The following is a 23,721-nucleotide window of genomic DNA, read 5'->3' on the forward strand; positions in this document are numbered from 1 at the left end:
CCTTTTTCAGGTCATCACCCCTGCACCAGTAGTAATCTGACCCAGACCCACATTTCTGGCAGCTCCAGGTTCCTGGGGGAAAAGGGGTGCCTGTGCTGCTCAGGGACAGCAGGTGTTTACCAACCACAACCTGGACTTCCAGGTCCTTGCCAAAGCTGGAGGGAACTGCCTCGAGATACATCGTCCCCCTACAAAAGCACACAACTTTGGGTGGGCGCCAGTGGCTCATGCCTGTAATCCTAGCTACTCAAGAGACAGAAATCAGGAGTATCACGGATCAAAGGCAGCTTGGGCCAATAGTTGTGAGACCCTATTTTTAAAAAACTCATCACAAAAAAGGGCTGGTGGAGTGGCTAAAAGTGTAGGCCCTGAATTCAAATCCCAGTACCACAAAAAAAGCACACACCTTGGGGTCTTCATGGACAGCCAAACATGAGTCCTTGGGCAGGGACAGGTCTTTCTTTCCCCTCTCCACTAACTTCCCATAGCTGCCTGGCCCTTTCCTGAGTGCACATACGGGTCCTCTGCAGATAACAATGGTGTGTTCACTCTGGCAACACCGTCCTGAGGCCCCAGACTTGCAGAGATTGATAACAATATTGTTTTGCCCCCGGTTTAAAGGGCATTGTTGACTTCAAATACAATGTCGTAAACAACAGCTTTTCTTTATGTGTTTTTGTTTAAAAATTACGATTCAAGGATGAAGTGAATTATAAAACTTCCTTCTCCCAGAATACTCTGTACCAAACAACAAACCTTAGAACTGTTTAAAGAACTAAAAAATAAAAAACAAAAAAAAACAATAAGCAGAAAGAAATAAAACTACAATTTGTAGTTGTTATACTCTTACCACGAACAGAACTAAACCCAAAATTATTGAAAATTAAGAACATTCAATGAGGTGGACTTATACAAACATGTAATTTAAGAAATATTTTTATGTAAGAGCAATAACCAATTAGAAAATACAATGCAAAATGAAACGTGTCAAGTGAAAAAACCTTGAAAACTTTACTCAGGAATATAACACTGCAATACAGTACAAAGGCATGTTTCTAGATGGTAAACGAAATCTGTGGAAGTGAATGGATTTTTCCAAATAACACATAGGATGCCCCCATTCCAGTCAAAATGCAAATCAAGCAAAACTAACCAAGAGTCCCTAACTGCACCATGGGATCGTCCAGTGAAGGCCACCCTGGCCCATAGACAGTAAGCACAGGAGAGCGAAGACAAACGTCCACTCCAGCAGACACTTGAATTCTGTCTGTCGAAGAGCAACACAAGCTAACTACGGGAGACATCATTTGTAAAAGCTGCTTTCTGAGGTAGTGACCATCCCATTGGTAAAGTCTAATGACTGAGTAAAAAGTAATTGAATCAATACAGAAGTTTATCTACTAGCCATGGATCCAAGCTGACTTCTCCCCACCTACAGGTCTTTCCCTCTTCTTCAAGCCCATGGTGTTTCTGTCCTGGCAGGTGAAATCTTGGCTCAGGAGAAGTACAAGATTCTGAAGTTTCCCACTAGAGGACCAGACAGCAGACCTGAGTGACACACGCTCCTTTTGGCAAAGGAGAGGCACTAGACAGCTGTTTGAGAGACTAACAGCTGGTAAAATACAGAAAGAACAGTAGACACTTTAAAATTATATTGTGAAAAGGATTTCTGTGAAATAGTCAGTTTTTACAAATTGCAAATGTTATTGAAATTCCTAGTTACTTTAGATCCCATACAAATGAGAGTCAGTCTTTGACATTCAAATGCTGCAGTTTTCCTACGTTCCAGAGTAAACAAACACTCAAGTATCCTGAGAGGGTTACATGAATTGCTATTAGAAGCCATTGGCTGAGTAAGTTGGTAGTTTGGTTCAATCAAGGGAGCACAGTCCCAGAAAAGGATCTTCCATTATGTCTTTATCTCAGGTGTGAGTTCTCATGTATGGGGAATGAAGCTTTCAATAAAGGTCGCTCTGCTCACCTTGCAGGTAAATAGCGCAGAGACTCATTCAAACTCATTATCTTGCTCGGGAAGGGGATCCACTGTCACACAGCTTCACAACGAAAGCTCCTCAGCCCAGAAAGCCTGACCACTCACGGGACAACAGCCCCTGAGGAAGCTTCCATTCCTGGGAATTTTCTAAGAATTTGAGTTTTCAGCCAAATTTGGCTGCAATGAAGTTTTCACGTATGTGTATCTTTTTAGGCAACCTTCAAATTCAGAATTCCTTAGAAAACGTCTCAGACTGAGGCAGGACTTTCCCTGATTCTACTGTTTTTGGGTCTTACATGCTGAGTGGGTTCTCTCATGTCGGGTACAGTTTGACAGGCGACCAAATCTTCTCCCACAATTTTTGCAACTATATGGTCTCTCAGCCTCATGACTCTGCAGATGAAGCAAAAATTCTTCATTTTTTGGGAAGGTTTTCCCACATTCTGGACACTTAAATATCCTTTCCCTTACATGGATTACTTCATGGCGACTCCGATGAGAATTCTGACGGAAATTTTTTCCACACTGAGAACAGGAATAAGGCTTCTCTCCTGTGTGGATTCGTTCATGTTTGTTGAGGTTTGTTTTATGATTGAAGCTTTTCCCACAGTGGCTACAGTCATAGGGTTTCTCACCAGTGTGAGTCCTTTGGTGAGAAATAAGGTAAGAACTTTCATTAAACTGTTTCCCACACTGTGGACAAGTGTACCACCTCCTTGTTCTCTGACTTCGAGTAAGGGCAATAATACTGGTGTCCACATATTTTGAGAGCTCCTCTAGTGGAGTATCATTTTCAATTGTAACCAAAAGATTTCTCATTTTCCTTTGCTGAGGAACAGGTATATTTAATCTTTCTTCATGGCAACCTGAAAGTTGTTCAGAGACCAAGGGATAGTCCACTGCATCACCCTTTGAAGACTTTTCTCTACAGTCTTCTTTCTGAAGATCTTCACCCATTGGACTGCTTTCACTGACTGTTGAAATAGAGAGAGAATGCTAGGCTTTTAAGGGACATGACAATACCAGGCAGGGAAAAACAAGTGAGATTTCTTATAAACAAGAACCCTGGGAGTCAGAAATTTGGCCCATCAACTTTTAAAAAAATAAAATGGGTGGGACTACACTGAAAGGCCTCACGTTTTTACTCAATAAGCACCATTACTCAATGAGTTCATGATGGAGGTGTGGCTGGAGTGGTAGAGCACCTGCCTAGCAAGCATGAGGCCCTGAGTTCAACCCCAGTACTGCCTGAAAAACAAAACAAAACAAAACAAAAACCAAGTTCATACTAACCTCAGCTAAGAACTAGGAGATGAAAAAACACCACCTGAACACCTTTAGGAGTCTAGTAAATGAATGGTGGGAAGAATTTCTTCCAGGTTTTCACTTCATTAAATATAATATTACAGCATCGATTATCATAATATCCTATTCAAGGAAAAACTGGAAACAAGTGAAATGCTCAAAATTCAAGAAAGCAGAGCACATTCAAACAATAGGTTAATATTTGGCTATTACAGACATTACAACAAGTGATACAATAAAACTACGGTATTAGAAGTCAGCAATATTTACCTTTCAGAAGGAAGGGAATGGTGACAGGAAGGGGTACTAGGGAGATTCCTGGTGTGCTAGAACAGTAATTTGAGTAATTTACATTTTGTGAAAATTTGAGCTGCATACTTATAATGTATCTAGGCTTTTCTATATTTACATTATACTACAAAACAAAGTACGTAAAATAATATATCATAAAGACTACATAACAAAGTAGGGAAAAAAGTCTGCTGTGACCAGGTAGGATGACAAGGAACTCCAAAACTAAACGAAAACTGATGGAGGATAAAGTAAAGGGTTTAAATCAACCATTTAGATGGGAATGAACCAAAAGCGAGAATGTGAATCTCTGCTAGATTTAGCAGTTTCACACCAATAGATTTCTCTCTTTTTAATTATTTATTTTTTTGGTGAGATTGGGGTTTGAGCTCTGGACTTCTCATTTGCAAAGCAGGCACTCTATCACTTGAGCCACACCTCCAGTGCACTTTGCTCATTATTTTGGAGATGGGGTCTTGTGAACTATTTGCCCGGGCTGGTCTTGAGCCATGTCTCTCCTGATCTCAGCCTCCAAGTAGCTAGGATTACATAGGTGAGAGCCACTGGTGCCTGGCATTAATTATTCTTTGTAATGGCCTCCGTAGAATAATGAAAATGTCAGGTTAAAATATATGCCAATTTTTTAAAATCACAGCTCTTGATACAAACCTGCAATCATTTCCATACAACCATCATGTATCAATTTTACTTCATCTTGCCAGCAGAATATTTAATAATGTTTATTAGGTATAAAATGGTGTTTTCTTACTTTCTTTTCATTTTGGTTATGTAAAACAGTAATTATCTATCTTAATTCTATAAATTTAAATACGATGTTATTATAAAAGATCTTAATCTCTGTCAACCTCATCAATTATCAATATAAATGTCTTAAAATTTTAACCATTCCTCTATAACTCCACATTCTTTCAGGATTTGACAAAGTTTTCTGTTCTCTGAACATTTTCCAAGAGACTTATTTTATTACTGATTCTAACACATCTGGAATTTAATCAAGTATATCGAGTAAGCTAAAATTAATTTCCTTCTAAATTATGGGTCAGGTATCCCAGCCCCATTGCTAATAGCCTCATTTTCATCCTATTTTGAAATGTCATTTTTATTATTCTCATACACAGCTGGGCTATATCTTGGCTTATTTTCATTGTTTTAGTTCTTGTCTTATAGTATGTCTAATATTAGTAAAACCAGTTTGAATATTCTCTAGTACACTTAAAATTTTTTTGTTTTGGCTGGGCACTGGTGGCTCATGCCTATAATCCTAGCTACTTGGGAGGCTGAGATCAGGAGGGTTGCAGTTCAAGGCCAGCCTGGGCAAACAGTTTGCAAGACCCACCATCTCTGAAACGACCAGAGCAAAATGGACTGGAGGTGTGGCTCAAGGTGTAGAACAAGATTGAAGCCTGGAGTCCAAACGCTAATCTCACCAAAAAAATATTTTTTTCTTTTGGGGTTTGAACTCAGGACCTCACATTTTCTAGAAAAGGGCTCTATCACTTGAGCTTACACGCACAGTCCATTTTATTTTTCAGATGGAGTCTTGTGCTTTTTTGCCTGGTACCAGCTTGGGACTGCAATCCTCTTACATATGCTACTTGCATTGCTGGGATTACAGATGTGAACCACCACACCTGGCTTGTTCATTGAGATAGGGTCTCCCTAACATTTTGCTTGGGCTGGCCTCAAATCATGATCCTCACAACACCCACCATCTGAATAGCTGGGATTATAGGTATGCTCTACTACACCTGGCCCATTTTAAATACTTTTTGATTCTGACTACATTCATAGTAAATGAATTTGGAGGGATGGCATGTACATCTTTACAAGATGAAAAATTTCCCATTTTGGATTATCTCTTCATTACTTCAAAATCCTCATTTACTACTGTTTATGGCCATTCTGAGTTGTCATTATTTTCTATTTAAGAATGTTACTGTTATGTATCTATCCTCTATTCTCTATATGCCTTCTTTAAAACAAATATAATAATGTACTAGTGAATCCTTTTTAGATTTTTTTTTTGCAGTTCTGGGATTTGAACTCAGGGCTTCTCACTTGGTAGACAGATGCTCTACCACTTGAGCCACTCTGCCAGGCTTCTAGATTTTTTTAATTTTAAGTCATATTTCAGTTTCTTCTCTTTCTGACATTTATTACTCTTAATCCCTTTTCTTAACTTACTGCCTCAGGAAATCAATTTAGTAATATTAATAGTGATAGGAGGTTTTCCTACTTTGCTGATTGAGTGATTGGCTAATTGATTTATTTATGGTAGGACAGGAGTTTAACACAGGGCTCATGACTGCAAAGCAGGCACTCCACCACTTGAGCCACACCTCCAGTCCTACTTATTTACTTTCCCTTTGCAGCAGTGGGATTGAACTCAGGCCCTTGTACTTCCTAGGGAAATGCTCTGCCACTTTGCCACCTCAGCTGCACCCCCAGTCCTTTTGCTTTTAGTTTGTTTTTCAGATAGGATCTGGTGCTTCTGTCTGAGCCAGCCTTGGACCTTCATCCTACTGCTTTCACTTCCTAGGTAGCTGGGATTATAGATAGCCATGCACCACCATGCCCAGTAGAAAATAGTTTTTACTATTTTCTTTTTATTCTTCAACTGTTTTTTTAGACAATTCTTTTTCTCCTCTTTTCTCATATAAAAAGTAACACACTATGTATATTTCTGCTTTTTTTCCAATCACTAAATCCTAGGGTAAACAGATTATCATGGTATGATGCACACACAATATTCAACCAGAGATACTTGGATTGTTTCCAACATTCTCTTATCACAAATAATACCAGAGCAAATAACCTTATTTGCACATCACGTTAACTTTTTGATTTCTATGAATCAGATTTTCTCAATGTATTGTATTTTACTTGCTTATATATTTCTTATTTTGCTATGCTAAAGGGTTTTTCGATTGGTTTGGTTCCTTAAGACATGGTCTCAATATGTTACTCAGGATGGACTTGAACTCACATCCTCCGGCCTCGACCCCCAAATGTTGGGACTACAGGTGTACCCCACCATGCCCAGCTCAAATTTTCACAATTTTTACATATTTTATTAACTTTTTCTTCCAGGGTTTCTAGACTTTTGAGTCTTAATTACAAAAGCCTTCCTATCCCATGGTCATAAACAAATTCAACTATATTTAAAATCTTTGATCTCTTTGGAGCTCTAAAGTACTGATTTACCACATGGTTACTCAGTTGTCCCAACACCTTTTATCAAAAAGCATCTCTTTCCTTTGCTGATGTAAGATGGCAACTACATGATATACTCAATTCCCATGTGTGTTTGCACCATTTCTGAACTTGTTATTCCTTTCCATTGATTAATCTACTTACATGCCAATACCACAGATCAAATCATGGATACTTTGTGGGCTGTTTTAATTTCTGACAAGGTGTTAATAGTCTGGATCCTAAATGTCCCCCCAAAGGAGGGTGTAGAAGGAAGTTAGGTCATTGGGGCTGTGTCCTCTGAGGGGAATATTAGAACACCAGTCTATCTCTACCCCTTTCTCTCTGTCACTCTCTCCCTCCCCGCACCCCTTCCTGGCTTCCATAAGGAGGCAGCTTTGCTTCACCAGGAGCCTTCTGCCATGACACGCTGTCTTGTAATAGGCCCAAAGGCAATGGTGTCAGCTGACCATGAATTAAAACCTCTGAAACTGTGAGCCAAAATAAACATTTCTCTCAGGTATTTTGTCATGGTGACACACAGTGAACACACAAGACTAGAAGCTGTTCCACTCCTCTTCCTTTCCATTTTCCTGGTTAATGGTACGATTTCTCTAACTGAATTTCAGGTCAGACTGTTTAGTTCCAGTGGAACATTACATTGGTATTATTTACAGGGATTACACTGAAATCATAAATAAATTTGAGGAGAGATGATCTTTTTATGAGTTTAAGTCATCTTAGCCAAGACCATACTGTTTCTTCCCACTCAAACCAACTTTTGTGCTCTTTCCAAGTTTCCACAAACTGCACATTCCTTAAGTTTACCCCTCAGTATTCAATCTGTCATGTTACTATTTTAGCAGGGTCTTCAACTGCACCTTTTAACAATCATGCTTGCATATGAAAGCTAATTTACTCATTTTATATTCCATTGCCTTACTGATCTAGTTGCAGTTTTCAGAAATTCGCTAAGGTTTCTCAGCTACACAATTATATCATATACAGATACAGGCAGTTTTATTTATTTATCTATTTTTATCTTTCTTTCAAATTATTTCTTCTTTCGCAGTACTGGGGTTGAACGCAGGGCCTTGTGCTTGCTAGAAAGGCACCTGAGCCACTCCACCAGCCCCTTTCCCTCAAATTCCAATGCATCTAATTTCCCTCAGTTAACTGCACCACTGAGCACCTGGAACACAGTGTTAAACAGCAGTAATGACAATGCGCTTCTTCACCACAGTGCCAACTGCAGTGAGAATGTCTCCCAAGACTTCCAATTGAAGAGGCACTCTAATACTGGTTAAAAGGATAAATTCCTTATGAATTAATTGCTACTTTGTTAAATATCCTTAAGAAGAAGGGGTTTGAATTTTGTTCACTTTTTGGGTACTATGAAAATGACCATGGATTTTTCTCCTTTTTACCACAGACATACTGACAAGTACCATTCATGCAGTGTTAGTGAATGACCACATACAGCTTCATAGTATAGGCAGAGAAAGAGGGAAGGTGAGGACTGGGTCTTAGGGTCCCCAAGGTGCATAAAGTGGGTAGTATACCCACCAACCAGTCTCCCAAAATAAATGCTAGCTTTGTCCAAGACCCAGGAAAGACCCAGTGTAATAAATCTGATCTTCTTATGCTCTTCTCTGCAATAAAGAAAATATTTCAGGCTAAGCACCAGTGGCTCACACCTCTAATCCTAGCTACTCAGGAGGCAGAGATCAGGAGGAACGTGTTCGAAGTTGGCCTGGGCAAAAGTTCACAAGACCAATCTCGAAAAAATCTAACACAAAAAAGGGCTGGTAGAGTGTCTTAAGTAGTAGAGTACCTGCTTAGCAAGCATGAAGCCTGAGTTCAACTCCAGAACCATCGAAAACAAAAAAAAAGAAAATATTTCAGTACAAGGGGTATGGCTCAAGTGATAGAACACCTGCTAGCAAGCACAAGGCCCAGAGTTTAAATTCCAACACTGCCTAAGAGAGGGGTGGTGGGTTGAAGAGAGAGAATATATCATCGAATATCCTGTGGTGAATAGGCCCATTCCCATTATGCACCCCTCCCCTGACCACACAGTATGAAACAGTTGAGTTCTATGGTCATAATGGATTTCTGTCACTCCAGGCAACTCCCCAAACATACCCTCTGCTCAACTTCAGCCCAAAGTTAAAAGTATGAGGCACTCAGAAGAGACGTTTGTGAAGGAAGCTGCTTCTAGGGTAGCAGCATTTCTAGAGGAAAGGTGAAACCTGCCTAAGAAGAGTATAGTGAGGCTGACACCAGATTGAGTCATCTGCAGCACTGGGGACATATGGGAAATCAGGACAAAGAAAGGAGGTCATGTTCACCAGCCACAAATGGGTTTCACTGACACAATCATGAGAGGGGCAGTGAAGAGGCTGAGGTTCCAGGTCATGACTGCAACTGACACTACTCGCCGAGTCCAGCTCCCTGCTCCACTACTTAAAGGTGATCAGCCTCTGGCAAACTTCTTAACTCCTCCCTGCCTCAGACTGCCATCTATATGACCTCATGTACTATCAGAAGAAACATATGAGAAAATAAAACACACACAAAATACGCGGATGACTAGCACATAAATGCTCAGTTAGTGTTTTAGATATTATTTTCATCAAAGGTGGCATACACATTGTTCCCTTATAATATCAGGCTTTATACTTATTGAAAAAAAAAAAAGAAAGGGGAGACTTAGATAGGTTATGTGTCCAATGAAAACCTAATTCAGCTGAGTGTGGTGGCTCACACTGGCAATCCTAACTACCAGGGAAATGGAGACTGAGAGGATTTCAGTCTGAGGCCAACTGGGGCAAAAAAGTTAGTAAGATCTCATCTTGATCAGTAAGGTGGGCAGGGTGACATGTGAATGTGATCCCAGCTACACAGGAGGCCCTAGGTAGGAGGATTGCAGTCCAGACTGTCCTGGGCAAAAAATGAGAAACCTTACCTGAAAAACAACTAAAATCCAAAAGACCTGGAGCATGGCTCAAGTGATAGAGCAAGTGCAAGGCCCTGAGCTCAAACCCCAGTACTGCAAAACAAACAAATAAAACAACAAGAAAAAAACCCAGGGGAGATTCCAAGATGGCGGCTAGAGGGAGGAAGCAGAAAGCGAGCCTCCTATAGTGAAATCTTGGAGAGACGCTGGAGACACACTTTGCAGGCAAAATCACTGAGAACAGGCAAAACTTTGACCCCTCCACACCTCCAGCCGGCACAGAGAATCTCCACTTCATGTTAAACTGAGAAACAAGGAGGGCCCCCGGGCCGCCAGTCGCCCGCACCCAGACGGCTTGGGAAGATGCGGACAAGGTGAGCTTCACGGTACTGCAGTACTCCCACAGACAACCCTGGGCCAGAGCAGCATAGCCCCCTGGACAGACTGACATCCACCCGGGAAAAAAAGAGAAACTGACTAATAAGCAATAAGAACAATAAAGACATGCAGGAAAGAGGGTGGGGCGCACTGAGCACCGAAGATTGGGAGAAGGGAATCCTTCCCAGAACTGTAAATAAACTGTAAATAAACAAGCCGGAAGGGCCAGAGAGGCTCTGGCGGGAGCGGGGGCGTGTGCCCAGCAACCAGGAGCGGGAAAGCTTGTGAGAGTGGCGGAGGGAGGAAAACTCCACAGGAGAAGAGGAAAGACCCACTTCCCACGTGAACTGTAAACAAACATGGCGGCTGGCAGGAGCAGCAGCACTGCCCAGTAATCAGAAGCAGGAAAGCTTGTAAAAGTGGCAGTGGGAGGAAAACTGCACAGGAGATGGGGGAAGACCCACTTCCCGTGTGAACTATAAATAAACACGCAGGCCTGAGAAAGCGGATGCAGTGTCACCTCCCCCAGTGTGCTTGGAAAGGGGAAAGCTTGTAGCAGAGGCTGCGCACAGGAGAACTCTGAGCAAACAAAGCCTGCAGAGCCAGGTGAGTGCTAAGCTCACCCCTGAGATCTGCATAAATAACGCCTCCAGCAACAGCAGGCTGACAGCAGCAGGCAGGCAAGCCACAGCTGCAGATACCATTCACAGAACTGTCTCCAGACTTTTTTTTTTCTCTTTTTCTCCCTGCCTTTGATAAGAGAACAACCGAGTTACACCTGCATGCTGACAAACTTACTGAAACTGTATTGCATTTGAACTTGGGACACTTGGTGGGGTTTTTTTGTGTGTGTGTGTGTGTAGTTTTGTTCTACTTTATGTGTCCCCTTTGATGAGACAACTACAAAACAACATCTGAGGCACAATCTCCAGGATTGGAGATTGAGACAGACACCCAAATTATTAAGACTGAAACTTCATTCCATTTGAACTTGGAGGTTTTTTGGTTTTTCGGTTTTTTTTTTTAATTTTCTATTTTTCATTTTATTTTATTATATACATAGAGATAGATATTTCTTTCATTTACTTATTTTTTATTTTTATTCTTATCTTTATTTTTTTTTATTTATTTTCAATCCTCTCTCTGTCTCTCTAATGCCTGTTCAGCTTACTGTCGATTAGTACACTAATGCTCCCTGTTTATACCTTTGAAACTTTCTTATCTGATTCCTTGTTCTGTTTTCTCCTTCTTGTCTGTTTTTGTTTTTCCCTTTTCTTTAACTTCCATCTCCACTCACCCTTCCATTCTAAATATCACCATTGTTATTATTACAAGCTACAAAATACTTAATTGCACACAGTACAGGGACAATAACAACACCAAAGACAATGATGGGAAGACAGAAAAAACAGGGAAACCAGTTTCCCCACAGCAAAAAATTAGTAAAGGAACCAGAGGGGAATGAAGAAAACAGATACTCAGATCCAGACTCCAACAAAATGAAGATAAACTATGCCAAAGAATCCAATGAAGCCCACAAGAATAATTTAAAAGAAGACATACTACAAGTACTCAATGAGAATTTTATAGAGATGATACTGGATAGGGTCAACCAAAATGTACAGGAGACACTCAAGAAATTCCAAGACAACAAAAATAGAGAATTTGAAAAAGCAAAAGAAGAAATAAAGGAAACCACAGAATCACTGTATAAACACCAAAGTGAAACAGAGAACACGATCAATAAACAGATAAATGAACTCAGGACAAAAATAGACAACATTAAAGAGGAAACCACCCAGGATATGGAAAACCTCAGAAAAAAGAATGAAACAGAACTGCAAAACAAAATGGAAGGCCAATCCAGCAGAATAAAACAAACAGAAGACAGAATCTCAGAACTTGAAGATGAAATGGTAATTAAAGGAAAAACCGAAGAACTATTAATTAAACAACTCAAGACCTGTGAAAAGAAAATGCAAGAACTCACTGACTCCATCAAAAGACCAAACTTGAGAATCATGGGCATCAAAGAAGGAGAAGAGATGCAAGCGAAGGGAATGGGTAATATATTCAACAAAATAATAACGGAAAATTTCCCAAATCTAGAGAAAGATATTCCCATACAGATGCAAGAGGCCTCCAAGACACCAAACAGACCGGATCAAAATAGAACTACCCCACAACAAATCATCATTAAAACAACAAGTTCAGAAACTAGGGAAAGAATATTGAAGGCTGTAAGAGAGAAAAAACAAGTAACATACAACAGTAAATCCATCAAAATCACAGCAGACTTCTCAACAGAAACATTAAAAGCAAGAAGAGCGTGGGGTGAGATCTTCCGGGCACTGAATGAAAATAACTTCAACCCCAGGATACTCTACCCAGCAAAACTATCATTCAAAATAGATGGAGCAATAAAGGTCTTCCATGATAAGCAGAAACTAAAATAATATGTGACCACAAAGCCACCACTACAAAAGATTCTTCAAGGGATTCTGCACATAGAAAGTGAAAGCCAACTTATCATGAAAAGATAGGCAGCACCAAACCAAAGGAAAAGAAAAAGCAAGAAAGTAGAGAGTAACTTCAACTTAGGTACACACAATCAAACCTTCAAACAAGTAAGACAACTAAATGACAGGAATCACCACATACCTATCAGTACTAACACTTAATGTTAATGGACTTAATTCACCCATCAAAAGGCACCGGTTGACGAAATGGATTAAAAGGGAAGATCTAACAATTTGTTGCTTACAGGAGACCCATCTCACTGACAGAAATAAGCATAGGCTTAGGAAGAAAGGCTGGAAGAAGATTTACCAAGCCAATGGCCCCTAAAACAGGCAGGAGTAGCAATACTTATCTCTGACAAAGTAGACGTCAAACCTACATTGATCAAACCAGATAAAGAAGGACATTCCATACTAATAAAAGGGGAAATAGACCAAAAGGAAATAATAATCATCAACCTGTATGCACCCAATGTCAATGCACCCAGTTTCATCAAACATACCCTGAAAGACCTAAAAGCATGTATTAACACCAACACAGGGGTTGTGGGAGACTTTAACACCCCATTATCATCAATAGATAGGTCATCCAAGCAAAAAATCAACAAAGAAATCCTAGATCTAAAATATACAATAGATCAAATGGACCTAGTTGATGTCTACAGAACATTTCATCCAACTTCTACACAATATACATTCTTCTCAGCAGCCCATGAAACCTTCTCCAAAATAGAACATATCCTAGGGCACAAAGCAAGTCTCAGCAAATATAAGAAAATAGATATTATACCGTGCATACTATCTGAACACAATGCAGTAAAAGTAGAATTCAACAACAAAAGTAAAGACAAAAAACATGCAAACAGCTGGAAACTAAATAACTCATTACTTAACGAACAATGGATCATTGATGAAATAAAAGAGGAAATTAAAAAGTTCCTGGAGGCCAATGAAAATGAAAACACAACCTACCAGAACCTATGGGACACAGCTAAGGCAGTCCTGAGAGGAAAGTTTATAGCCATGAGTGCATATATTAAAAAGACTGAAAGATCCCAAATCAATGACCTAATGATACATATCAAACTCCTAGAAAAACAAGAACAAGCAAATCCCAAAACAAATAGGAGAGAAATAATAAAAATAAGAGCTGAAATCAATGAAATAGAAACCAAAAACCATACAAAGAATTAATGAAACAAAAAGTTGGTTCTTTGAAAAAATAAACAAGATCGATAGACCCCTGGCAAACCTGACTAAAATGAGGAGAGAAAAAACCCAAATTAGTAGAATCAGGAATGCCAAAGGGGAGATAACAACAAACACCATGGAAGTCCAGGAAATCATCAGAGACTACTTCAAGAACCTATATTCAAATAAATTTGAAAGTCTTAAAGAAATGGACAGATTTCTAGATACATATGATCATCCAAAACTGAACCAAGAGGAAATTAATCACCTGAATAGATCTATAACACAAAATGAAATTGAAACAGTTATCAAGAGTCTCCCCAAAAAGAAAAGTCCAGGACCTGATGGACTCTCTGCTGAATTCTATCAGACCTTTAAAGAAGAACTGACACCAACCCTCCTTAAACTGTTCCACAAAATAGAAAGGGAAGGAAAACTGTCAAACACATTTTATGAAGCCAGTATTACACTTATCCCAAAACCAGGCAAAGACACCTCCAAAAAGGAGAACTATAGGACAATCTCCTTAATGAACACTGACACAAAAATCCTCAACAAAATAATGGCAAATTGAATTCAACAACACATCAAAAAGATTATTTACCACGACCAAGTAGGCTTCATCCCAGGGATGCAGGGGTGGTTCAACATATGAAAATCAATAAACATAATATACCACATTAACAGAAGCAAAGACAAAAACCACTTGATCATCTCAATAGATGCAGAAAAAGCCTGATAAGATCCAACACCATTTCATGAGAAAAGCTCTAAGAAAACTAGGAATAGAAGGAAAGTACTTCAACATTATAAAAACTATGTATGACAAATCTACAGCCAGCATTATACTTAACGGAGAAAACCTGAAACCATTCCCTCTAAAATCAGGAACCAGACAAGGATGCCCACTATCTCCACTCCTATTCAACATAGTACTAGAATTCCTAGCCAGAGCAATTAGGCAAGAAGAAGGAATAAAAGGAATACAAATAGGTAAAGAAACTGTCAAAATATCCCTATTTGCAGACGACATGATCCTATACCTTAAAGACCCAAAAAAACTCAACTCAGAAGCTCCTAGACATCATCAATAGCTACAGCAAGGTAGCAGGATATAAAATCAACATAGAAAAATCATTAGCATTTCTATACACTAACAATGAGCAAACGGAAAAAGAATGTATGAAAACAATTCCATTTACAATAGCCTCAAAAAAAAATCAAATACCTAGGTGTAAACTTCACAAAAGATGTGAATGACCTCTACAAGGAAAACTATAAACTTCTGAAGAAAGAGATTGAGGACGACTATAGAAAGTGAAGAGATCTCCCATGCTCAACATAGTAAAAATGTCGATACTCCCAAAAGTAATCTACATGTTTAATGCAATTCCCATCAAAATTCCAATGACATTCACTAAAGAGATTGAAAAATCTACCGTGAAATTTATATGGAAACACAAGAGACCATGAATAGCCAAGGCAATACTCAGTCAAAAGAACAATGCTGGAGGTATCACAATACCTGACTTCAAACTATATTACAAAGCAATAACGATAAAAACAGCATGGTACTGGCACAAAAACAGACATGGAGACCAGTGGAACAGAATAGAGGACCCAGATATGAAGCCACACAACTATAACCAACTTGTCTTTGACAAAGGCACTAAAAATATACGATGGAGAAATAGCAGCTTCTTCAACAAAAACTGCTGGGAAAACTGGTTAGCAGTCTGCCAAAAACTGAAACTAGATCCATGTATATCACCCTATACCAATATTAACTCAAAATGGATCAAGGATCTTAATATCAGACCACAAACTCTAAAGTTGATACAGGAAAGAGTAGGAAATACTCTGGAGTTAGTAGGTATAGGCAAGAACTTTCTCAACGAAACCCCAGCAGCACAACAACTAAGAGATAGTATAGATAAATGGGACCTCATAAAACTAAAAAGCTTCTGTTCATCAAAAGAAGTGGTCTCTAAACTGAAGAGAACACCCGCAGAGTGAGAGAAAATATTTGCCAGCTACACATCAGACAAAGGACTGATAACCAGAATATATAGGGAACCTAAAAAACTAAATTCTCCCAAAACTAATGAACCAATAAAGAAATGGGCAAGTGAACTAAACAGAATTTCTCAAAAGAAGAAATTCAAATGGCCAAAAAACACATGAAAAAATGCTCACCATCTCTAGCAATAAAGGAAATGCAAATTAAAACCACACTTAGATTCCACCTCACCCCTGTCAGAATAGCCATCATGAGCAACACCAACAGGTGTTGGTGAGGATGCGGGGGAAAAAGGAACCCTCATACACTGTTGGTGGGAATGTAAATTAGTACAATCACTCTGGAAAAAAATTTGGAGGCTACTTAAAACACTAAACATTAATCTACCATTTGATCCAGCAATACCACTCTTGGGGATATACCCAGAAGACTGTGACACAGGTTACTCCAGAGGCACCTGCACACCCACGTTTATTGCGGCACTATTCACAATAGCCAAGTTATGGAAACAGCCAAGATGCCCTACCACTGACGAATGGATTAAGAAAATGTGGTATCTATACACAATGGAATTTTATGCAGCCATGAAGAAGAACGAAATGTTATCATTCGCTGGTAAATGGATGGAATTGGAGAACATCATTCTGAGTGAGATTAGCCTGGCCCAAAAGACCAAAAATCTTATGTTCTCCCTCATATGCGGACATTAGATCAAGGGCAAACACAACAAGGGGATTGGACTTTGAGCACATGATAAAAGCGAGAGCACACAAGGGAGGGGTGAGGATAGGTAAAACACCTAAAAAATTAGCTACCATTTGTTGCCCTTAACGCAGAGAAACTAAAGCAGATACCTTAAAAGCAACTGAGGCCAATAGGAGAAGGGGACCAGGAACTAGAGAAAAGGTTAGATCAAAAAGAATTAACCTAGAAGGCAACACACACGTACAGGAAATTAATGTGAGTCAACTCCCTGTATAGCTATCCTTATCTCAACCAGGAACACTTGTTCCTTCTTATTATTGCCTATACTCTCTCTTCAACAAAATTAGAGATAAGGGCAAAATAGTTTATGCTGGGTATTGAGGGGGTGGGAGGGAGAGGGAGGGGGCGGAGTGGGTCGTAAGGGAGGGGGTGGGGGCAGTGGGGAGAAATGACCCAAGCATTGTATGCACATATGAATAATAAAACAATAAAAAAAGAAAAAAACCCACCCTAATTCAAAATATACCTTTTGTGAGAAAAGACTCCAGAAAAAGAATTTAGAAGAAATCAGCCTACATTTCCCATCCATTTGCAGGTGGAAACTGTGAGCCAAAATAAACAATTTCTCCTCTTAAGTTGTTTCTCTCAAGTATTCTGTCACAGTGACACAAAGCTGACTGACACAGGGTGAGAGCTCCTCCTGCTCCACTGCTCTTCCTTTCCATTTCCTGATCCATTGTGTTTATTCTTCCAACAGAATTTCAGGTCAGATTGTTTAGTTCCAGTGGAAAAATATTAGGATCTTGCATGCCAAAACAAGCCCCCTCTTTTTTTTTGGTGGTGGAACTGGACTTTTGAACTCAGGCCTTGTACTTGCTAGGCAGCAGCTCTGTCTGAGCCTTACCCTTAGCCATTTTCACTTCAGGTTTTTTTGAATAGGCCAGCCTGTACTGCGATCCTTATGCTTCCCACAAAGCTGGGATCTAGGTGTTCGCCATCATGCCGAGTTTATTGATTGAGATGAGGTCTTAGTAACTATTTTGCTTTGGCTAGCCTCAAACCTTGGTCTTCCATTTCCTGGCTGGCTGGGATTACAAGTGTTCGCCATCATGCCTAGCAACAAGTCTCCTCTTAACTCAGTGTATTCAAGTATAGGAAAAATGGTCACCCACAGCTGCAACTTTGTGACCAGGCTCAGCCATATGGGATAAAAACAAACAAACTCGAAAGACAAAGAATGGAGAACATGCTTTTGCTACAGCATACAATCTGAACACACAAAGGACTAGACTTCTTACCTAGTAACATCATCTCTCCAACATCATTGTTATTTTCCTTTTCTGAGGGGGGTTGCTGAGCAGGATCCAGACTCACACATTCTTCTTGGGAGTGGTATACATTCAAATCCTCAAAGACCACTTGCTCCTGAAAATATAAGAGGCACCCTTCTTCTTAGCAACGGAGGTTCCTTGGCATCCCAGCTGGTAACAAAGATTAGGGGAAAGAATGGCAAGAGGGATCTATGAGCCCCCACACAGGAGCAGCACAAACAGGACAGGCAGGCTGTGCTGAGCCAGAAACGCAGAAGAGAAACATCCAAGGAGATCAACTCCCAAGAATGTGTCATATATGAGTTGGCCAGAACGGAGGGCTGCAAGAGGAGAGAAGGTGATGCACTCAGATAATGAGTGGAAAAACCAAACCCACCTCAGAGTCAGCTTTAAAACACAAAGACACTCTCTCCTGTTTCTGCTGGACTCCTTCTCTGGGCAGAAGCTTCACTAAGGGATGAAGTTGCACTGGGGAAAGAGGAAGCTGTAGTTAGTGAAAAACTCAGTGACATTACTAGAGACACTCTGTCTACACCTTCAGGCCAAGCTGTCGTCCTTTGGCAGACAACTCACAGCTCTTTCTGCTCCTATGAGCCCTGACAGAGTTTAAACCATTAGTCCCAGGGTCTTGAATCTATATTTTAGGGGGTGGGGTTCACATTATGAAAAGGATTCCCCTAAGCACTTTTCAAATTTTCCAAGAGTCACTATAGAGGAACTTGAGGGGCAAAGTGCAAAGAGGCCCTGAGCAAGTACAAATTTCTAAAATATAAAAATGAAGTCCACTTGTTAATTCATCTGATTTATTATTATTTTTTTTTTGGCAGTACTGGGGTTTGAACTCAGGGCTATACCTTGAGCCACTCCACCAGCCCTGTTTTGTGCTGGGTATTTTTGAGACAGGGTCTCATGAACTATTTGCCTGGGCTGACTTTGAACCATGATCCTCCTAATCTCTGCCTCCCTGTGTGAGCCACCAGCACCCAGCTTATTTCTTTATTCTTAAAAAGATATTCCCCTGCAGAATGTTTGGGTAAAATTGATAATACAGAAAGATGTACAGCTGCATATTCTGTGACTTTACACACACCCAGCATATCACTTAGGCTCCAGTTTAATAGGAAAGCAATACCTCAACATATTAAATTGATTCATTTTTCAATATCTACCATCCGAATCTGAATTCATGACTAGTGTGAAAGTCTATCTCAGTCCCCAGTACCACCCCCTTCTCTTCTAGTAAAACAAACACATGCTTCTCACCTCTGTTCTGAAGGCTTGAACTCATATCCTTCATAATAACTACTGTCTCTTTCTCTTTTTGACTGGGCTGGACCAGACTTGGCTTGGGCAAAAAGGTAAGGAAGTGCTCCATCACCAGCTGGTGGACCGTCTTGGGCTCACTAGTGGCATCTCGGAGGTCTTGGCCCAGCTTGGAGTCTCGAGGAACTCTCAGTATAAACGACTGCTTTGGCTTTGGGGATATGGGAACCACTTTTGCAGCCATTTTGCCTTGCAACAAAAGACCACCCTCGTTTTGGAGGACTTCTAGAGCCACTTCTTACTGATGGAAATCTGCCAAACAGCCAAGCTGCAGACAAGAGAAACCATGGATTACCCTCAAGATGGGGCAAGCCTGACTACAGTCCAATATACAGTCTGGGTGGTGAAGACACATGAGATCCAAACCAGAAAAGAAAGACAGCTAGGGTAGGGAGCTCATAACTGAGACCAAAGAACCTTAAACAGGATACTCTAAGGAGGGCCTGAAAAGAACGTGAGAAAGCTTAAGAGCCAAGCAGAAGGGAGCAAAGGCAGCCTGTAGGAGGCCAAGAGCCACCTTCCCAGAAAATATGAAGTGCAATATCCACCAAGAGCGGCTGAACTCATGCTTGTACAAGTTGCAGCGGGCTAGAGGACGGGAAACCTGGGGTTCATATTGCGCTCCTCGGACCGCAGTCCCTTCGAGTGCCCTCCGGGGAGCAGCTGATGGCTCCTAGGGAGCACACACCAGATGGCAGGGGATGTGTCACGTGGGCTGCTCACTTCTCCCCAACGTCAAAGCCCCGTTGAGAGCGGCAAGGGACTTCACACTAGAGCCCGCCGGGTCAGGGACTATGCTTCTCCCATCCGCCAAGGGACACCTGATGGCTAAGCCCAACCACCCAGCTCTCCATCCACCCCGCCTATCCCAGCACCGCACAGTGCTCCGCTTCCCAGAAGCCGGCTTAGCTTGCTTCTCGTCCCTCACCCGCCAGGAGTCTCTCCGTCCCTGGCCGCTCACTGGGGACGGCCCAGAGACCGGGGCTCGGAAAGAGACCTGGAAACTAGACACTAAACTTGCCCTTCCGAGCGTCCTTGCAGCTCGCCGGCAACTATTAGAATCCGCCGCCTTCAGTTGAGAGGACCGCCGGGCCGCTGTGCCTTCTGGGAGGCCCCTCCGCGTCCGTGACGTCACTCCCGGTGACTCACTTCCTGTGCGAAAGCCTGGTCTCCCCGCTCGGAGCGAGCCCCTTACGCTTGAGAAGGCGAGGCTCGAAGCCAGCCAGCGGAATTCTAAGGGCCCAAGAGTGACCAAGCCGGTGGAAGCCGCTCTCTTCGTGGCTCCACTTCGCAGATGGAAAGTGGGAAGCTAGCTGTAATCCTCCGTGGCGGGCTGGTACCTCTGGAGGCGCGGCCAGTCTAACTCCAGGGCCTGCTGGGAAATATAGTTCGGCTCCAAACAGCCTATGAGGAGCCCTGGGCGAGGGCGTTGGGGCGGGGCCTCCAGGCGCTCCCGGAAGTGAGCTGTCTGTTGGACCGGAAGGTCTGCGCGAGACCGCCGCTGTTTCCACCCGTGCATCCGCGAGGGGGATGAGTCTGTGGAATCAGTCTGGGTGTGGTCGCCCTGCGCTTCCCGCCCTTTAGCGCTTGCGACAGCGCCTTGGTGCGGAACGGCGCGGCGGGCAGAGCCGGGAGACAGTTCTCTCATCCCTGCTTGCTAGCTCCTATACGGCAGTCTTTTATGAAATCCTGGTGGGACCTCCTCAGACCGTCTCCGTTTCCGCTCAGTCTCAGCCTTGAACAGCGTCTTTTCTTCCTGCATTGTTTCTCTGTCCAGTTCATAGCTAGGGAGGCACTGAACGCGGTTAGGACAATCGATGGGCAGGGTCTAACTTCCATTCAAGACCATCTTCCAGTAGGATGACGACGGCTTAAAAAAAAAAAAAGCTTTAAGGTAATTATAGCTGGCACATAGCCATGGTTTAAAATATGTTATAAAAGAAAGATTATAAGAACTGTGTGGCACCAAAAAGAGTTTGAAAACTGCCTGCTTCCACGACCATAAAATTTTACTTGAAAAGTCTAAAGGGGTGGTGGAGTGGCTCAAGTGGTAGAATGCCTGCCTAGCAAGCATAAGGCCCTGAGTTCAAGCCCCAGTACCGCAAAAAAAAAAAAAAAAAAAAGAAAGAAAGAAAATGTGCAAGGTGTTATGGGATAGATTGTGGAAAAAGAAAAAAAATGCATAAAAAAGAATTGTACATGCAAACATTGACCTGGATGATATATGTGGACCTATGAAAGGGTAGCAATTCAACTTAATGAAAAACGTGGTTTTAGGAAAAAATGTATATTCTTGAGAATAAAGTAAGACCCCTGTCCTTAAAAAATGGAATTTAGTAAACAACACTGATGAGAACTGTTGGAAATGTAGGCCCCAAAATGACCACGTGGAGAGTAGTGATCTGGCCAAGAGATTCCTTATTGCTGGGTGGGAGAGAGAGAGAGAGCCCAAGAGAGAGAGAAGCAGGAAGGTCAGGGGCTTAAATACCCCTCAGTGGGACTCAGCATGATCTGATTGGTTAGGATCTTATGGTTTGTGCTGATTAGAGGTTGGAGCAGAAGGAGGATTCAAGCTAGACTTGAGGCAGGACCTTGACCCTGGAAAGCAGAAGCTTAAGGGTGCAGTAAGAACCGAAACCTATCGGTGCCATTATTGCCAACAAGAACAATAAGTTTAAAGTTGAGATAGATCAGAAAACTGAAATATAAGTAAAATGTAAGCCAAGCCTGTCTTTTTTCTTATCCCTGGGTACAATTGTCCCTCTGCATAGTACTAACTGATCTGGTGTGCTTCTCCCTTAATGTCCTCCCATCTGCTCCTCCAGCCCAGTGGTATCTGGCATCTACTCTCCTATTTACACTGAGATGCATAAGAAACCAGGGTAGTTAACTGTCTTGTTTTCTGGGTTTTCAGTGCCCTAGGGGACTGCAGTTAGGCAGCCAGCTGTCTACTGCTTCTCTGGTTCCATTCCTGTCACTGCACTTCTGTTATACCATCTTTGCCAGACTGTTAAAACTTTTTTTTAAATGGTATTAGCCAAGTCAAAAAAGTTAGTAAACTGAAAAATTATTATAAGAGATAAGCCAGACAAAGAATTAGACTTTCCCAACAGGATATGAGCTCCTCCCAGCTGACAAAAACAAAGGCAAATGCTGTGAACAGGCATTCCACATGGGAGGAAAACTAAATTCTCATTAACATCTGAAACGATTGCTTAAAGACACTACTAGATTATCACTTTAAAAAACAATATTTTCGATCTGTCAAGAAGATGAAGAAATAGGCACTCTGGGAGTGGTGAAGTGTTTGAAGTCATCTTGTAATATATATTCAACATTTTGCATCCTTTGACCTAGCTGATCGTATCTGTGAGTCTGAAACTGGAGTTTTGGACACCAGGTCCAAACTCCGGGGCTTCCACATGTAGGTCCTGCCACTTTCCCTAAACCAAATAAAGAGACATGGTGAAGGGCAGAGAAAGATTTATTAAATGGCCCAGAACATGCCTTGGGGAGAGGCAAAGCACACACTCAATCCATATTTAGCCATTAGTCAGCTTTAAATAGACAAACAATTAGGGCAGAGACAAAACATATGCATAGTTAAACAGTCCCAGTCATAGGTGTGTTCCAGGGGTCTTTATCTCTGTCTTTGTTTTGGGAGAGGTTCCACAGCAGTTATCTCTCTTGTCCTGTGGAAGCTCAAATGACCCATTGGGGGGCAGTTTCCTCCATTCCTTCTTGAAAACATGGATGAGTCCTGTTCTTCCTGAATTCCAAGGTGACTGTAAGGTGAATGACTTAAAGACAGATGCAAAATGGAGTCAGGGATGCCAAGCTTTCCTACGGCTTTTAGTTAATTTGTGGACCCAAGTAAGTAGCCCGTGCTTTTCAGCAAAAGCAGTTTAAGCACCAAGGGCTGAAGTGCTTACTCTGCCTCTTTCAACCACATGTCCCATCCAGTATAATCTCTTTTCTCTGCCCTCCACCTCTTTATTTGGCATATAGAGGTGGGTGGCAAACCCGATGTGGAAGCCCAGGAGTTTTGAACTCCTGAGTTTGGGCCTGGAGTCCAAAACTCCAGTTTTAAAAGCAAATACTGTATTCTTCATACAATTATGTAAGAGGTTGATGTAGTGCTGTCTTTTATTTTACATTTCGGTGGTACTGGGGTTTGAACTCAGAGATTCATACTTCCTAAGCAGGCGCTCTACCACTTGAGCCACTACAACAGTGCCTTTGTGTGTCAGGTATTTTCAAGGGGATCTTGCACACTATCTGCCAGGCTGGCTTTGAATAGCAATCCTCCTGATCTCTGCTTCCTGAGTAGCTAGGATTACAGGCATGAGCCACTAGTGCCCTGCTGCACTGTCTCTTATTTATTTATTTATTGTTTCTGAGATGGGGTCTTGCTAGGTAGCCCATGCTGTGTAGCCCAGGCTGGCCTTGACTTTGCAATCCCCCTGCATCAGCCTCTCAAGTTCTGGGATGAT

The 23,721-nt window shown here is 41.5% G+C and overlaps 1 protein-coding gene across 2 annotated transcripts; it reads right to left on the reverse strand.

Annotated features, from left to right (window-relative positions):
- Window positions 1-920: 920 nt before the first annotated feature.
- Znf200 (zinc finger protein 200) lies at window positions 921-20,593 on the reverse strand. Of its 2 annotated transcripts, none has more exons than XM_074059420.1 (5): window positions 20,250-20,593; window positions 19,169-19,496; window positions 18,282-18,373; window positions 17,873-17,999; window positions 921-2,967 (listed from the first exon to the last, which is right to left on the reverse strand). In XM_074059420.1, the coding sequence occupies exons 2-5, from the start codon at window positions 19,410-19,412 to the stop codon at window positions 2,270-2,272; spliced, it is 1,161 nt and encodes a 386-aa protein (XP_073915521.1). In that variant the 5' UTR covers window positions 19,413-19,496; window positions 20,250-20,593; the 3' UTR covers window positions 921-2,269. The 2 variants fall into 2 exon arrangements, with proteins under 2 accessions (XP_073915521.1, XP_073915520.1); XM_074059419.1 differs by having other exon boundaries at window positions 20,157-20,593.
- Between the last annotated feature and the right edge of the window lie 3,128 nt (window positions 20,594-23,721).

This window comes from Castor canadensis, chromosome 17, assembly GCF_047511655.1.
Source record: "Castor canadensis chromosome 17, mCasCan1.hap1v2, whole genome shotgun sequence".
NCBI lineage: Eukaryota > Metazoa > Chordata > Mammalia > Rodentia > Castoridae > Castor > Castor canadensis.